The 18956-nt window shown below is 39.5% G+C and overlaps 1 protein-coding gene across 1 annotated transcript in view; it reads left to right on the top strand.

The window, feature by feature from the left end:
- Window positions 1–278: 278 nt before the first annotated feature.
- The window catches only part of dna2 (DNA replication helicase/nuclease 2), a 47569-nt gene continuing 28891 nt past the window's right edge, over window positions 279–18956 (top strand). The window contains exons 1-9 of the mRNA XM_060926268.1: window positions 279–555; window positions 672–716; window positions 7302–8278; window positions 11679–11852; window positions 11955–12138; window positions 12359–12507; window positions 16692–16823; window positions 17017–17245; window positions 17678–17795. Of these exons, the coding sequence (XP_060782251.1) occupies window positions 526–555; window positions 672–716; window positions 7302–8278; window positions 11679–11852; window positions 11955–12138; window positions 12359–12507; window positions 16692–16823; window positions 17017–17245; window positions 17678–17795 (2038 nt within the window). The 5' untranslated portion in view covers window positions 279–525. The remainder of the gene's footprint in view (window positions 556–671; window positions 717–7301; window positions 8279–11678; window positions 11853–11954; window positions 12139–12358; window positions 12508–16691; window positions 16824–17016; window positions 17246–17677; window positions 17796–18956) is intronic.

Raw genomic sequence — 18956 nt, 5'->3', positions numbered from 1 at the left:
GTTAGGTTAACGTGGGGCGGCCTTGGGCTGAAGTGCCCTCGAGCAAGGTACCTGACCCCTGACTGCTCCCCGGGCGCTGTAGTGTGGCTGCCCACTGCTCTGGGTGTGTGTGTGTGTGTTCACTGCTTCAGATGGGTTAAATGCAGAGGATGAATTTCACTGTGCTTGAAGTGTGCATGTGACAAATAAAGGTTTCTTCTTCAGTGATTTGTAGTATTGTGTATGTAACACCAGGGGGCGACCTTCAGATTTTCAGCCTAGTGGACAAAAACAACAGAAGAAACGTGTATCGTGTTTATGGCGTTGGCGCGGATCTGTGAAGAAGTTGAATGTGTGTGGGGCTGTGATAATGTTTATTTTGGATGGGATAGAAGATAGCAGTTTATTTAATTGCGGTTTGAACGACTTTTTACTGAATGGCGGAGGGATAGCGGTGATGTTTTTGCTTAAAATGTAGAGGAGTCGATGTGATCAGAAACTATTGGCACTTTCTGAATAACCATTTTTTAAGCTAGAGTGTCAGCAATGTCGAAGATCAAGTCTAAGAAAAGCATGGTGAGTGCTGAGTTAACGGCTAAGCTTATTGTTAAACATTTGACTGAGGCTGTAAATAAGCTTTGGAGGTAAACTGTGAAAAAGTCTTATTTAACACTGAACTTTTTATGTTGCAGATGAACAGTGGACTGCAATCAGACATTTCTGTGTTTTTCTCCAAGGTCAGTTATTAATCCCTTATAATACACCAGGTACAAATTATTTCATGCCATATGTGATGCACTTTGTGGATTGTGTCTGGCCAATGATTAACTGGATTCATATTTCTAGATTAATAATAATAATGATGCCAAAGGTCAGGACTGATAAAGTGCTTTTCTCATTCAGTCAAAATTGTCAGGGAAGCAGAGGATCCAGGTCCTGTCCCAGAAACACTGAGAAAGAAAGAAAGAAAGAAAGAAAGCACAACTTGATTCATCATACACTTGTGAAATTTCCTCTCTGCATTTAACCCATCTGAAGAAGTGAACACACACACACACACACACACACACCCAGAGCAGTGGGCAGCCATGCTAACAGCACCCGGGGAGCAGTTTGGAGTTAGGTGCCTCGCTCAAGGGCACCTCAGCCCAAGGCCGTCCATATTAACCTAACCACATGTCTTTGGACTGTGGGGGAAGCCGGAGCACCCGGAGGAAACCCATACAGACACGGGGAGGCCCTCGCCGGCCACTGGGCTTGAACCCAGAACCTTCTTGCTGTGAGGCGACCGTGCTCACCACTTACACCACCGTGCCCCATTGCACTGCACTATGCGCATTCACACACAGGAACGATATTGCTGGGTTTCACGTGACGTCACATCTGCCTCATTAGTTATTCAGAACTTTACCTGGTGGTCTACCAAAGCTCAGTTGACAAAGCGTTTCTACGGAGAAGGTGCATTGCTTGCATGAAAAATGCCTTATGCTTGCGTTGTTTTAGGTTGTCTGAATCAATCAAACTGTGAAACTGATAAGTTTCTTCAGAGTTCCCTGTGAACTAATAAAAAAGGGTGAGCGAACACAGGATTTCATAAAGACGTCAAGAAAGGTGGCTTTTGAGCCTCTCGCTGAAATCGAAGTGAGCCGAGTCGAAGCATGTTTGAGTTTGCAGTGATCACTTCTTGGTGAAAGGTTTGTATTTCCCCTCTCAGCTACGTCTTTAGTGTTTTCCAAGTACTTTTCTTGCTGTGTGTCGTTATTTTATGGTACTTTTTTTTTTTTTTTTTTTTTTTTTAGTCACGAAGCGCTAAAGTCCCCAGCTGTTTCTTTGTTTCCTCCTCACAAAGTCCATATGCATGAAGGTCGTGACAAAATTCTTACCTAGCCATACGGTTACAATGCGCCGTGATCATGTCTCCGTCTTGTTTAACTAAGATCCAGGCCTTTAAAGGGGTTTCTGATGATCTTTGTGAATGATTTACCTGAGAGATAAGAGCCAACACAAGTGAGAATCAAGCGAAGTGTTGTTTGTTTACACTTCAACTTGCAGCGCTTTGTTGTAAAGACGTGAACGAAAAGCTTTAAAAAAAACATATTTACATGAGCAAAAACAAGACAGGATTCATTCGGCAGCGACTTGATACCGAGGTCCTTCACCCAGCCACATATATATTTAAAAAAAAAAAGTTGTAAGCCTCCATACTCTTCCATGCTTCCATCTGTTGTGCGGTGTAGAAGGATGTCTGCAACACCAGATAGTTCGAGATGTCGGGGAACTCGACTGAAGGGTAGTTTTCGAGATCGTATGACAAATCCTTCTTTCTCAGACTGTAGGGGTCGATTCCATTGCACATAGCAATCTCCTGAATATATCTAAAGCAAGCAGTGGCTTCTAGATTCCGAGCAAACTCTTGATAAGTTATTGCTAGTTGTTTGCACTACGGCAGCCGTTTAGACCGCTAGCTATTTCACTTCCGGTAAAACCGCAAAAAAACGTCACGTGACTGAAACCCAGCAATAGAGTAGCCAGTCCAGTGTGTTTTTGAGGTGAGGTGGGAAGAAACCTGGGGAGAACATTGAAGAAAGACATGGGGAAACTCAACACAGGATTGAATGACCCTGTGGGACCTTGGCCCCGAGAGGCAGAATTAATGCCTGGTGAACCACTGTGCAGCTGATTGGACTCTAATTTCTTAATAATAAAGGCAGCAAAGTTTGTGGTGACTGATTAGGTGCTTTTTGCAATTGGAGCAAAGGGGGGCTTTAAGCTCCACACTTTTTTAAAAAAAAAAAGTATATGGTTACACATTAACTAACTGGAAATAAATCCAATGATCAAAGTGCAACAGTTCTGCAGCAGTTCTCCAACAGTTCTTCTTAAGGGATCAATAAAGTTTAATCTAAGCTAATCTAACAAGTCAACTTTATTAAAAAAAAATAGAACTAAAGCCCCCAGCAGAAGAATCCCATTTTCAATTTCTATTTCATTTTACTGAGTTCAGTTATCATGCATCCTGATTGGCTCCTGAGTAATCTGTAATAAAGTCTGACATGCTGATGATGCATTCCTTTCATTTTCAATGTAGCAGGGCCGAATACCCTCCTTTCCCCTATTTAGCTATGATTTTAATTTAGCCTAGCACCTGGCTAACAAGGAGCATGGTGGTGTGATCAGAGTAAAAGCCTTTCCATTCTCTGCAAAAAAAAAATTGATTTACCTGCATCACCCTGAATGTTGAAACACTTGAAAACATTTTCTGGGATCTCTTTGATTACTGCTTGTACAGGATGTACATTTAAACAGGAGCCTGAGATATCAAATGCATTGGCCAAAGGATTATTTTACTCAAATTGGCGAGTCAGCGGTAAAGCAAATGTTTCAGGATTTGTAACAGGGCAGTGCAGAAGTCGTTGTATTTACAGTGGTGCTTGAAAGTTTGTGAACCCTTTAGAATTTTCTATATTTCTGCATAAATATGACCTAAAACATCATCAGATTTTCACACAAGTCCTAAAAGTAGATAAAGAGAACCCAGTTAAACAAATGAGACAAAAACATTATACTTGGTAATTTATTTATTGAGGAAAATGATCCGGTATTACATATCTGTGAGTGGCAAAAGTATGTGAACCTCTAGGATGAGCAGTTAATTTGAAGGTGAAATTAGAGTCAGGTGTTTTCAGTCAATGGGATGACAATCAGGTGTGAGTGGGCACCCTGTTTTATTTAAAGAACAGGGATCTATCAAAGTCTGAGCTTCACAACACAAGTTTGTGGAAGTGTATCATGGCACGAACAAAGGAGATTTCTGAGGACCTCAGAAAAAGCATTGTTGATGTTCATCAGGCTGGAAAATGTTACAAAACCATCTCTAAAGAGTTTGGACTCCACCAAGCCACAGTCAGACAGATTGTGTACAAATGGAGGAAATTCAAGACCATTATTACCCTCTCCAGGAGTGGTCAACCAACAAAGATCACTCCAAGAGCAAGGCGTGTAATAGTCGGCGAGGTCACAAAGGACCCCAGGGTAACTTCTAAGCAACTGAAGGCCTCTCTCACATTGGCTAATGTTCATGAGTCCACCATCAGGAGAACACTGAACAACAATGGTGTGCATGGCAGGGTTGCAAGGAGAACAATGAATTCTGAATTATACCAGTGAATTCTAAAGGAAAATGTCAGGAAATCTGTCCATGAACTGCATCTTAAAAGAAGGTGGGTCATGCAGCAAGACAACGACCCGAAGCACACAAGTTATTCTACCAAAGAATGGTGACCTTAATCCAATGGAAATGTTGTGGAAGGACCTGAAGCGAGCAGTTCATGTGAGGAAACCCACCAACATCCCAGAGTTGAAGCTGTTCTGTATGGAGGAACGGGCTAAAATTCCTCCAAGCCGGTGTGCAGGACTGATCAACAGTTACCGCAAACGTTTAGTTGCAGTTATTGCTGCACAAGGGGGTCACACCAGATACTGAAAGCAAAGGTTCACATACTTTTGCCACTCACAGATGTGTAATATTGGATTATTTTCATTCAATAAATAAATGAACAAGTATAATATTTTTGTCTCATTTGTTTAACTGGGTTCTCTTTATCTACTTTTAGGACTTGTGTGAAAATATGTTGTTGTTTTAGGTCATTTATGCAGAAATAATATTTATGCAGAGAATAATATTAATGCATAATATTAATATTTATGCAGAGGACTAAAATTTCATCTGTGCTGTATGTCGAGCATGTATAGCATCTTTGACAATAAAGTTGACTTGACTTGAAATATAGAAAATTCTAAAGGGTTCACAAACTTTCAAGCACCACTGTACCTTCTAATTAGTCCTTGAGCTTAAAGGTGATACACAGAACATTTCTTTTTAAATAAATTTTGAGTGGATAGTATCTCCATCCTTGACTCTTGTATGCTGCATAAATGGGAATAAAGATGTACTGTATATATCTGAGAGTTAAAATCGAGCGCAGAGTTGGCATTCGAGCTGCCCTGCTGAGCCAGCCAGCCCTGAGTGCGTGACGTCACAGCAGGAACCGGTTTTAAGGCTGAGGCCTTTGACAGCTATAGACAAGTCATAAAAATTTATGGTGAAAGTAAGAAATACCGTTACCGACTTGCTCAACTAAGACTGATTTGACCTCATTGATTGTGGGTTGACTCTCATTAAAACAGGATAGGTGTTATAACTTATGCAGCAGACATGTACATGCATGCATTTTCACTGATAAAATGTAAAAGGCTAATTAAATAATTAGATGAACTGAGACAATCACATTCTGAAGCAAATTAAATAATCTTGTATTGGTAACTTAAACACACAATACAAGTTACATTTATTAATCTAAATGCAGGTAAACAATGTTTGTTTTGTATCCAAATGAGAGTCGGAGCTTACCCGTCTGTGTTCTCGCTTCTTGAAGGCTGATCTTGTGGCCGATTGTTTTGAAACAATCTGACTTTCAGTTGTTTGTTCAGTTTTCTGTTCATTCGCTTCTTCCATCTAAGGGCGAGATATTGCTGCTGAGACGAGCATATCCAGCACAGAAATCAGATGGCTGCTCCACTCGTTCTCCATTTTCTCCGTACTGAATACTCCACCATTACTGCTTGGCTCAGGCAATTACTAAAACCCGGGACAGGACGTCACCGGTTTTAGCAACAACCGCGGGGAGGTCACTGCCTGAGCGATATGTCCCATCCCGTTCCAGTCTGGGTTTTACCAACAACCCTCGGCTCACACTCGAGGAGAACTGGTGCAACTGAACTCACTTTCCTTTTAAAAAAATAAATAAATACTTGTGGGTTTCTTTTCATTTAATTGTTGTTACTGCACCCTCTTTCAATACGGGCTTATAGCCAACACTCTTCAACAGATTACAGGTTTTTTTCTAGAAAAATTTAGTATGAGGGCGCTCACCATGGCGGGGGGGATGGTGCCGGTTGTCGTCCCCCCCCCGCGCAAAGCCTTTGAAAAATTGAGGCGACAATGGGACATTCTGAGGCTATCTGAGAGGGAAATTGTAACAAATTGTCTGTCAACATTGAAAAAGAAAGAAGTAATCATCTTCTGCCCCGGACAGTCTTTGGCTTTCTTCCGTTTCGTGCCGCGGGATGACATCTTTAAATGCCCAAGCGTCAACAAAAACAACTCCCGAACTACTTCTTTCAAAAGCTCCTGCGCCGGTGGGTGAAAGGTCATTCAGTCTCAAGAAATCTCGCTCTACAAGTCAGCTGACCTTGTCTGTATCAAATCTCGCGAGAGCAGCCGCGACAAGTGAACAAACAACATGGCGCCTCAGTCTGGAAAACGCTAATTCGGATTGTTTTTGCACCGTCTGGTGGTGTATCTACTATGATTGGAATATTTTTGGAGTAATTATAACGTATTTGATGATCAGATACATTGTCACGTGGAATGTTTTCACGGAGAAACGATCGTTTTGAGAAACATTGCATGTTGTGTAGTAGCATACAAGTGCATGGCCTGAGTGTGACTTGGGGTTCAATCGGCATTTCGGTAAGAGGGCGCACGCCGAGAGTAAGAGGGCGCAGCGCCCCTGTTCCCCGGTTTAGACGAAAGCCTGGATTCGAGGTCTCATACAAGTCTTCAGTAAAATATACAGAGCAGAGGAGAGACCACTTGGTAGGTGCCCAATGTGCCCGTGAATTTCTTGCAAAACGAGTCCAAATCTTTGCAGTTTGAACATTCTTGGGCCATGAATGCAACGTAAATCGACCTTCTGTTGTGTTGCTGCACCCGCCAGCAGCACATCTACGTGGCATGCCGATAAATTGACTCAAAATTGAAGCTCAAAGTTGCAGTCAGCTCTGTTTTAGTATAGCGGAAAAAGCGAGGAGACCGATAGACTTCCTGCTGTGACGTTGCGGACGTCAAGGTCATTCCCTCAGACCACTACCTATATGAATTATTTTAATCATAAAAATTACTATATTAGATTCATGGTTAACACTTAAAACTATTCCTATGCCATTCTTGAGGTCTCAAGGTATTTTATAAACAAAAAGTAAGGCCATGGTTCTGCGTATCTCCTTTTAAAAACACACAACCTTTAACTAACCCTGTGTTGGACGGACTTTGGAAAGTGCTAGAATTACTGCTCTCTCTCTCTTTCTTTCATTTGCTTTTGTAAACATATCGATGAGGAATGTGTTATTCTTGCTCCCCCCCCCTTTTTTTTTTTTTTTTTTTTTTTAATTTTAGTTTTCATTCAGGCAATGAAACTGGCTTGAAGAGAGACTGAGTGATTTTAGATATTCTTTCTTTGCACCCTTTAATATTTTCACAGGTACAGCCAAAATCCCCAAAAAGATTTACAGCCTTGCGCCCAAATGTAGATGTCTCGATTATGAAGACCTCTGTTAGGCAAGACACAAAGTTCCCACTCTTCTCCATAATCATCCCGGAGACACCTGAGAGTGAGAAAAAGCGTCACTGCACAACACGGCCCTTTTCTGAGGATCCATTCTCCCCTGTGTCCTGTAGTCCACGTTCCCGAGGCCTCGTCTGCAAGGCCAAACTCTTGTCCAGAAGGTCGCTCCAACTACAGAACAAGATGAGCCCAAAACCAGGGGACACTTTGGAATCTGAGAATAGTATTGGTTGTTTTGGTTCAGTGAAACGGCTGGGGTATGGTTCGGAGATGCAGCAGACATCCAAGCGCTCCAGATCCAGAGAGTTCGAGAAAAGTTTTGGACAGGATTCAAGCTCCGACAGGGATTACTTCTGCAAATTTCACCAGAATATTCATGAAGCTGCTGATCTGAAAGATGTGAAATCAAAAGGCTTCTCAAAGAATATTGAGAAAAAGTCTGACAAAATACTATCTGAGAAGAACAGTTCAATATCCACTCTGTCGAGTAATATACTGAGGAATATGAATTCGGAAAAGAGTGATGGTGCCAATGGGTCAGTCATAAAATTACCAAGAATTAATTATAAAATCAGCTCGAGTGAAGATGAAAAGGAGAACATTGATCTCAGTACTGAGCCAAGTACAGACTTGACTGAAATATCCAGTGATAATCAGTTGGATCTTGTGGTGTCCTACAGTTCATGGCTATGCAATAGTGATGCTGGTGAAAAGAAGGAGAATGTTCTTTCTTGTGAAATTGAGAAGAAATCAAAACAAGTGAACAACCTTGGTGATGAAGAAAAGGCCATCACAGCTTCTGAGGAGAATGTAACTATACTGGATGACAGCTGGTTTAATGACCAAATGGAGCAAAGTTTTGAGGAGCCGGAACATGAAAAGTCCGAACTTGAGTATGTCTGCTTAATTTTTTGTATTTATAAAGTTGAATAATTACCTGTGTTCTGGTTAGATTGGTAATGCATTACATCAAAATTCCATCACCTAATATTTACTGCATTAGTTACTAGTAACAATAACAAGCCTTTACCATAGTGCTGCTGCTGTTGATTGATTGGTCAGAAGGAACTGGATAGTAATTGTGGGTAGAAGGTAAATCATGTTTATTAACGTGCATGTTCGAATGTGTTATTTCTATAATGACACAAGGACATATACGGTGGACACGTCAGATACATAACATGATTTTTAAAACTTGTGTAATTGTTGATACAGTGAGGTTTTCTGTGAGGAGACTGATTTAGCATTTATGAAAGGAGTCTTCAGTGTCGACACTTGTAACCGTTCCTTAAAGTTTTCTGAAATGGGAAATTCTTCAGGATGGAGGGGCTTGGCGGTTAGCAAATCATTGTGGTATAAGAGGATTAAACTATTTCTGGAGGTAATTATTATTATTCCCCCCCATAATGTTATTCATACAACCCCAATTCCAAAAAAGTTGGGATGCTGTGTAAACTGAAAATAAAAACAGAATGCGATAATTTGCAAATCATGGAAACCCTGTATTTCATTGAAAATAGTACAAGGACAACATATTAAATGTTGAAACTGGGAAATTTTTTATTTTTTTTTTTAATATATGCTCACTGAATTTGTCAGCAACATGTTTCAAAAAAGTTGGGACAGGGGTATGTTTTACCACTGTGTTACATCACCTCTACTTTTAACAACACACTGTAAATGTTTGGGAACTGAGGAGACCAATTGCTGTAGTTTTGAAAGAGAAATGTTGTCCCATTCTTGCCTGATGTACAATTTCAGTTGCTCAACACTTTGGGGTCTCCTTTGTTGTATTTTGCGCTTCATAATGCACCAAATGTTTTAAATGGGTGACAGGTCTGGACTGCAGGCAGGCCAGTTTAGCACCTGGACTCTTTTTTTACTACAGAGCAATGCAGTTTTAATATGTGCAGAAAGCAAGTTGGTGCCAAACTGCTGAAAGAAGGAAGGCCTTTCCTTAAAGATTTTGGTTGGATGGCAACATATTGCTCTGAAACGTACGTGTGTGTGTGTGTGAGATTCAGCATTAATGATGCATTCCCAGATGTACAAGCTATATGTCCATTACACAACTTTTTCAGTCTTTTGTTGCCTCTGTCTCAACTTTTCTGAAATGTGTTGCTGACCTCAAATTCAAAATGGGCATATTTATTTATTTATTTTTTAAAGAGAATTTCTCGGTACTATTTTCAATTAAAATGTATGGTTTCCATGATTTGCAAATTCTCACATTTTCATTTACAGTTTACACAGCATCCCAACTTGGTTTTTTTTTTTGGATTTGGTTATTTTATTCCTTACATAGACTTCATAAACATTAGTGGATATAAAGTGTACACACCCTGTTAAAATGATGTAAAAAAACGAGACCACGATAATTAATTTCGAAACTTTTCCCACCTTTAATGTGACCTATAACCTGTACAATTCAATTGAAAAACAAACAAATCTTCTAGGAAGAAAAACACAAAAAAAGCTGGTTGCATAAGTGTGCACACCCTAAAACTAAATTTTTTTTTTTTTTATTGCACCTTTTGATTTAATTACAGCATTCAGTCTTTTTGGGTCGGAGTCTATCAGCCTGCCACATTTAGACTTGGCAATATTTGCCCACTCTTCCTTGCAAAAGCGTTCCAAATCTCAGATTGCAAGGGCATCTCTTGTGCACAGCCCTCTTCAGGTCACCCCACAGATTTTCAATGGGATTTAGGTCTGGACTCTGGCTGGGCCATTCCAAAACTTTTTTTGGGGTCATTGTTATGCTGAAAGATGAAATTCATCTTCAGCTTTCTAGCAGACACCTGAAGGTTTTGGGCCAAAATTGACTGGTATTTCAAACTGTTCATAATTCCCTCCACCTTGACTAAAGCCCCTGTTCCAGCTGAAGAAGAAAACAACCCCAAAACATGATTCTGCCACCACCATGCTTCACCATGGGGATGGTGTTCTTTTGGTGGTGCGCAGTGTTTTTGCTCCAAACATACCTTTTGGAATTGTGGCCAAAAAGTTCAACCTTGGTTTCATCAGACCATAACACATCTTCCCACATGCTTTTGGGAGAGTCAAATGTGTGTGTATATATACTATTTTTCTTTTTTTTGCGCAAAAATTAGCCGGGCTTGGATGTTTTCCTTTGACCCTACCTCATAGTCCAGACATATGGAGAATACGGGAGATTGCTGTCACATGTAGGATGCAATGAGTACATGCCAGAAATTCCTGCAGCTCCTTCAGTGTTGCTGTCAGCCTCTCGGCAGCCTCCCTGACCAGTTTCGTCTTGTCATCAATTTTGGAGGGACGTCCAGTTCTCGGTAATGTCCCATATTGTCTTCAGTGTGCTCCATGGTATATCTAATGGCGTGGAAATGTTTTTGTCCCCTTCTCCTGACTGATACCTTTCAACAATGAGATTCCTTTGACGCTTTGTAAGCTCTCTGTGAACGCTGGCTTTTGCTGGAGGATGCAACTGAGTAAATGTCTGAACTTTATTTGGGGTTAATGAGTCATTTTAATTGATGGCAGGTGTGAACCCAAAAAGACTGAATGCTGTAATTAAATCAAAAGGTGCTTCAACAAAGTATTAGTTTAAGGGTGTGCACACTTACGCAACCAGCTTATTGTACTTTTTTTATTTTTTATGTTTTTCCCTCTAACAGATTTGTTTTTCAATTGAATTGTACAGGTTATAAGTCACATTTAAAGGTGGGAAAAGTTTTGAAATTATTTATTGTGGTGTTGTGTGTGTTTTTTTTATTTTTTATTTATTTTTTATTTTTTATAAACATCAGAAAAACTTACCATTTTAATGGGATGTGTACACTTTTTTTTTTTTTTTTTTTTTTTTTTTAACAGCCATTGTAAGTATCATTTAACAAAATGCATTTCTTAAATATCCAGTGAAAATGTTATTTAAATGCTAACCCAATGTTCATAACCACTTTTTTTTTTTTTTTTGGTAACAAAAGCAAATCTGTTAATTAAGGCATTAGTTGGATTTGCAAATTTGACGTGGTTTTTTTTATACTGATGATTAGTTAATGCAGATGTACTTGGTTGGTTTATAATTAAAAAAAAAATCAAAACCCTCAGTTAATAATAATGGTAGCTATTTTGTTAACAGTACTTAAGGTGTACTAAAGATGTTTATATTCATGAAGACTAATTCAGTAAATTATTTCATTTAAGGGAACCTTGGTGTAAAGCATTACTGCTAAGTTTGTTTGCTAAAACAGAAGCAGCTTTTACTTATTTTTATTTTATTAGTAGATGTGGTATAACTTTTTTGACTTTTAGAAAGAAGAGAAGCATTCCTGAGCATGTGATTCTGGCCTCTGGACTCCATAACCGATACTGGGTTCTAAACGTGCAAGAAACCACTGGAGCCCAAGGCTACAACGAGAAACATTTAACCATCACTTGCTCAAAGTCATCCCACCCTACAGAGACCTGCATTCTCAAGGATGACTGGTAGAGGACTTTACTCCATAGTTACAGAGGGATGTGATTTTCAAAGCATGTACATTGTTGTTTATTTGGGTTACCCTTTGTTTGTATTATTTGTTGTTTAAGGGAGAATACCCCAGTTGCTGTGGGGGACATTGTTCATCTGGAAGGAGAGTGCGTTTCTGGCTTATGGGTGATAGACAGGAGCTCTGGTTTCCTGATCCTTTTGCCTGATCTGCTCATCTCAGGGACCAGCATCGCTAACAGTGTTCGCTGTATGAGACGAGCTGTACTCGGAGAGATTTTTAAGGTAAGACAAGTGTTGAAGACTTGCCTTAATGTGTACCACGTGTCCTCTTGCTTGGGTGGGTTTATTGGGAAGTTATAAAGCAGCTGTACAATTGAATTATGTTTTGTATATAGAAGGGAAATTGATTATTGTCTGACTCCTGCAGATCTAGAGTTTTCCCAATGACCCCCCCCCCCCCCCCCCCCCAAACATCTGAACATAATCTCTGTTTTACTTCCAGAGTTTGAATGGTGGAAGCAAGCAGATGCTGAATGGGACCATTGTTCATGACATCTTTCAAAAAGCTGCCATGTCTTTAGACTTTTCTCCTGAAAAGCTAGAGAAGCTTGCCAGTGAAGCTCTGCTCAGCCCAGAATACCTTAGACAACTGTAAGGGGCAGTAAGCCATCTAATTTAATATTTTTTTTTTTTTTTTTTTTTTTTTATGGACATGAGTGTTTTTACTGGGAAATGCGCCAATCGTATTTCTCATACAAGCTACATCCAGGACATGGAGATTCAAAACCGTGATGTAAATCTCTATTGGTCACTTGTGAAGTAATCACTGAATTGTTTTTTGATTAAATTTGCGTATTTTCTGTTTTGTGAATATGTCTATAACATCACATTCACTTGAAGATTTGAACTTTGGTCTTGTGTTGAAAAACTCACAATTTTCATACAAAATACATCGCGGATCTGAGTGACACAATTAAATAATATTGCTGGTGTTGAGTGGTATATCAAATATATTCCATTCAGCTAGCATGATACTGAATGAGTTGAAGACGAGTTCAATACCATGCTAGTTGAATTGAATATATCTAATATACCATGAAAAAAAGCCAGCTGTTGTTGTTGTTACATACACATTTCTTTTGGGTGTTCAACACATCTTTCTCTTTCAAAATTCTCTCAATCTTTCGTATTTAACGAAGCAAACCTGGCGGCCACTTTTGTTTACAAATTGTCAGTCACTTGCTAGCGTGGAAGTTTTACGTCTCTGACGTGTGAATGTCTTGACAACCATGCAATATCGTAAACCATATTCAGTGCTCGTTCTCTAATGGCTAGAGTGATGTAATACACATAAGCAAAGTGATATGATAATATTGCACGCTAACAAACTAAATGGATGAAACCTGCTAGAAGGGAATAAAATGCATGTTTTTTATTCCATTGAAAAAGTGTCCTGTATGTACAGTATAATTAAATAATATTGGCTGGCGTTGAGTGGTATATCAGATGTATTCCATTTGACTCGTTCAATACCATGCTAGCTGAATGGAATATATCTGATATACCATGAAAAAAGCCATTATTATTATTATTATTATTATTATTATTATTATTATTATACATACACATTCAATGGAACAATTATAGATTTTACAAAAAGTTAAGAACGAGGGGGGTAACTTGCCAATATTGAATGCTGATTCTGATAGAATGTAATTCAATGTTCTGTCAATCCAGTGTACATGTACAGAGTCAAAGTTCTAACAGTAAAAATGGTACAAGTCCAAAAAGCCTGAACAACAACCCGACTTGTATACAAGCTACATCCAGGTTGACAGCTCAAGTTCAAAGTTACTTTTGGTATTCATTAATTGTTACATTGCAGTTGTTGAAAACAAAAGGGCTTTGCTGATTGATGTCCACGAGTGAAGTCCTCTTGTAAAACTCTCCGTCACTTTTCCTCACCTCCAAGTAGAACTTTGACAGTATTTCTGCTATTGCTCTCTCTTCCAGTTTTTCGATGTCTGTTGGTCTGTTTTTCTCTTGTAAATATGTGTGAAGAATATCCAGTGAAGTTTTGGTAGCCGTTCAGGTGTCCAGCGCAGGGCTCTACAGTGCGCACGTTTCACTCGCATTTGCGAGCGAATTTTTCGGCATGCGAACGACGAAAAAAAAAACGCGCATTCGTGCGAGGGCTTCTTGCGGCCGACAATTTAGGAAAGCACTGAGCACAGACGCGGCGAGTTTAACATTCTAAAATGTATCAAACGTTAAACTGCAAAGTATGTAAATCCAGCGCTGGATAGCCTACCTAATATAGCATAACGAGTAACGGCCTGTATTGTTGCAAGTGTGTGTGTGTTCTGCCTCTGCCTTGCTCCCTGTCTGTAGTTGCGTGTATTGCCCCTGTCTTGCACCTGCGGTGGTTCCCATGGTAGCTTGGGGGGGAGTGAAAGTTACATTTTTTTTTTTTGCCGTTCTGCCACATCTTTCTGTGATTGCCCCTCTTTCCCATGGTTGTATGTTGTGGGTGTGGCATTAGGTGGGAAAAGTGCTTTTTAGGGATTCATCAGATCATTCAACTGAGAGATAACTGAGAGCTGGTTCGGACCGAGCTGAGAAATATATTCGCTATGCAGAGAATAACGGCGTTTTTTAAAAGCAGTGATGGTGGAAACAAGAATAAAAGAACGGACGAGGAAGAAAGTGTCGTGAAGAAAGCTAGAACGACAGGAGAAGGTGCGGGAAAATTATGTAACGAGATGGAAAGCACACACCCCAGTGCAAACATTTAGATGGGAACATACAACACAGCAGAAAAACAAATAATATACAGTATATACAAATGGTGCATGTCACAACACAGCAGAAAAACAAAGAATATATATATACACAACTGGGTGTGTTGAGTTGCAGATGTTAATTGCACATTAGTTATAGAAACTCAGTTCAGCTACAAAACTCAGGATATTGCACTGTATTTGGTATTGCATTGTATTGGGTATGGATGTAAAAGTGTAGAAATATAAAATATACAAAAGCTATAAAAACTAAAAAGTTGCTCTGTGAGGTTGCACTGTAATAAGTATTGCACTGTATCAGGTAAGTGTGAGAATATTGTCCTTTTAGGTCCTTGTTGGTGCATTGTTGCACCTGCCAGAAGTGGCATCAGTCAGTGCATGTAATTAGCCTTTTTCACATTACGTCACTTGCAGAAGAACCTCACATCCGTTTCCAGCCTTTTGAATGGAAGAAGAGGCGGCATGCTAATCTGCTGGCTAACAAGTAGCAACCATAGAAAGTCAGTAAATTTCCTTTCCAAAACAACGCAGATAGGTGACTGGAATGGTCGCTAACAATACGTAATGATGAACAACAACAATGCGCAATATTATCAATCTTATCTGTGAGTGACACAGTTTTGTTAACATATGTTACCGCCGTATACCTCTTCTTCCATTCAAAAGGCTGAAAACGGATATGAGTTCCCCTGCAAGTGACGTAATGTGAAAAAGGCTAATTGTTCAAAGTGGTTATGGCCTGTGGGGAAAAAACTGTTGTTGAGTCTGTTGGTCCTTGCTTTGATGCACCTGTAACGCCTGCCTGAGGGCAGCAAGTCAGAGAACTCAGAGCCAGGGTGGGAGCTGTCCTTGATGATGTTGTTAGCTCTGCTGAGCTCTGCTCTCTGTTTAGCTACTGTTTGTTCATTCATTCAGTTGTTCGTTATTCATTTGTTTGTTCATTCATTCATTCATTCTCAATTGAATTTTGCGTTGGTGTGTCTAAGGTTTGCGCTGCAATAAGCCTTTAAAATGAAAACCTACTTGTGCTTGTGCCCCCATTTTTTTTTTTTTTCCCTGTGCTCCTAAAATTTTTAACTTAGGAGCACATGTGCTCCTGAAAAAAAAAGTTAGTGTAGAGCCCTGGTCCAGCACATCTTTCTCTTTCAAAACATATCTTCCGCTTTTAATGAAGCAAACCTCGCGGCTATGTTTGTGTACAAACTGTCAGTCACTCGCTAGCATGGAGGTTTTACATCTTCGACGTGCGTCTCTTTTTTTTTTTTTTTTTCAATTTTTCGATGTTCGTTGGTATGTTTTTCTCTTGTAAATATGCGTGAAGAACATATGAGGTTTTGGTAGCCTTTTGGGTGTTCAGCGCATCTTTTTAGTTTCAATTTTCAGTTTATATATTTAGTGCTTAAACCTAGCACTGGATTAGCCTTGTCTTCTCTCTTTCCCAGCTGACAAAGAAATGATTGTGCGCATGCACAGCAGAAAAGTTTTGTCATTGGATGTTCGCATGAGCGCTGATGTGTGACGTCGTGCTGTCTTGACAACATGCAATATAACAATATTGCATGCTCATTCTCTATTGGGGAGAGTGGCGTAATACATGTAGGATAAGTGATCTAACAATATTGCATGCCATCAGTAAACCCACTAGAAGTGAATAGAATGTTTTATTCCATGGAAAAAGTGGCCCGTATGTGTAATAATTTGATATTTCACTCATAACGTCACTCCCAGTGTTTTCGTGCTGACTAGACGTGTGTTGTCAAATTAGCAAACCGGTTCAAAATTAAAATTCTTTTGTTTAACTTGCGGGGTTTTTTTTTGGGTGGGGGTGGAGGAGTGTCCATATAATATAAAGAACATGACATGGTGGTGCGAAGATATGAAGTTTATCTTTTTGTGTCGAATATTTTCACTTGTTCACTTTGCTCACTCGTGAATATGTTCACCACTCGAAGATAAACTTCATAGCTTTGCGCAACCATGTAATATCTATCCATAATTTTTATTTAATATTTATTTAATAAAATGTTTGACCAGGTACAGTCTCAGACTGACTGAAGCAGACATGAAGCAGGAGGTGGAGGAATATCTTCCTGCAATTGCTGAATGGGCCAAAGACTATCTCCACACCTTTGTACGGGCCCGGCAAAAACGGCTGACTTTCAGACTGTGAGCATTTATTCTCTCCTTTTATAGACGGGATGGAAAATGAAGATTAATAGAACTTGATGTAGAAATGTGCTGTTTAAATTCATGCTTATAAATTTTAAGCAAAAGACCCAAATGCTTTTTCCTTAGGCATTTCTTCCTTGGTAGTAATATTCTGAAATATTATTTTTATTAGCTATGTTTCTGTTCTTAGCCCCAGTGATGGAGTTCTGAGCCGGCAGGATTCAGACTGTAGTATCGCCGTTACTGATTTTGTGGACATTGAGGAGAACATCTGGTCTCCAAGGTTTGGTCTGAAGGGAAAAATTGATGTGACAGCCGGGGTAAGGATCCACCGGCGAGGCAGGAAGCACGTAGACAAGATTGTCCCATTGGAGCTGAAGACGGGCAAGGAGTCGAACTCTATAGAGCATCGTAGCCAGGTAAAGGACTGAGGAGAACCTAGGTGAACATGTTCCTCTATTCAGCCATATATTGAGTCAGACTAGGCAGTGCAATAGTAGGGGTGTTGTACAATCTCATTCTTTAATTTTTTTGAGTCAAGCATTATGTAAATTGCCATTTGACTTTTTAACCAATGAAATAAACAGAAAAGTTAGTTAGAAAGGCGCACGTTTGGTCATTGATCCCCACATAAACACATCATGCAAAGCTCATATAACATCCAAGAAGAGTAAGCAACAACCAGAATTACATCCATACATCAAACCACAAGAATACAAATAAATGACAGTTAATTATTTCAGCTGATTATAACCTTCATTCGGAAATGCTTTCAATGATGTGTGTCCATACTCTGGTTTGGCTCTGTTAACCATTATAAACTCGTGTTGTAAACAAATTTGATATTTTAGGTTATCTTATATACTCTTATGAGCACTGAAAGACGGGAAGACGCTGAGGCCGGGTTTCTCATCTACCTGAAGACTGGCAATCTACAGCCCATAGTGGGTAACCACATGGACAGAAGAGGTATGTATTTTCATATCAACAGAAACCACAAGGCAATTGCCAAATATTTAAAAAAAAAAGTTGTTTTAAAGGTAGGATCAGTGGTTTAAGTGATCAGGCTTCTTGTAATAATTTGTCAGAGTTATACTCTGTCAGCTACTGTAAGAGTAATCTGATTAGAGGAAAACGTTTGGTCACGCTGCAACCCCAGGCTCTGAGAAACCAAAGGAGAGCAACAAGATGAGAACCAATCACAAGAAACAGGTTTATAAGTGCCGGTCAATCTTTTTGTATGTTAAAGGAGAACTGAAGGCAAATGTTTTATTATCAAAATTCTGTTTATCGCATTTTATTAAATATCGTAATGCATTTTTGATAGCTATTTTGTCACTGCTATAGCAAGTTATGAGTGTTTGGAATACGCTATGCAATATATCAGTTAATATGTCAAAGCAATGGCCGTAAACGAGATTCGTTGAGACCTGCGCGAGACATCGTAGGACGGAAGTAAAACGTACAGCGAAAATCAAAGTGACCAACATCTGCCAACGTTGTCAAAAGATGCGCGTGCCCTCTTTCGAATGCTGACGTAATCAAGCCGGAAGTTTTGTTTGTTTTGATAGCAATCAGGAAAGTTTTTGGAAAAAAAGTAGGCAGTAATCGTCATTTAAACTCGTTTTTGTGCAATATTTCGTTTGGAAAACAGTTTTCAAAATGGCGGCGCTGACACTTCATGCTTTGAAGTCTCGCACAAGTCTCGTGAAGATCGCGTGGATAAGCGACGCCTGCCGTGGACCAAATAAACTAAATTGAACATGGCTAAAAACCAAATAGGCCGATAAGTCTAATATTTAATTGCAATTAGTTGCCAATACGAGTCACGATATAAGGTTACTAAAACTGAAAACGGAACTGAATAACACGTTAATTTAAGAAATAAAGCACGTTTAAAAATGACCAATTTACGTGTGTGTGTGTGTGTGTGTATATGAGTGTTTAGTCTGTCTAGTTCTTATCTAGTGTTTATACTGTTTATATTGTTTTTTCAATTATTCTATTTTTATTTTTATTTATTGCATTGCCCGTTTGCACCGTGGGTCAGAGAGGACTGACATTTCATCTGTGCTGTATGTCAAGCATGTATAGCATATTTGACAATAAAGTTGACTTAACTTCAGTTCT

The sequence above is a fragment of the Neoarius graeffei genome, chromosome 7 (assembly GCF_027579695.1).
Source record: "Neoarius graeffei isolate fNeoGra1 chromosome 7, fNeoGra1.pri, whole genome shotgun sequence".
Classification (NCBI taxonomy): Eukaryota; Metazoa; Chordata; class Actinopteri; order Siluriformes; family Ariidae; genus Neoarius; species Neoarius graeffei.
The sequence above is the reverse complement of the archived record's forward strand: the minus strand, read 5'-3'. Positions and strand labels throughout refer to the sequence as shown.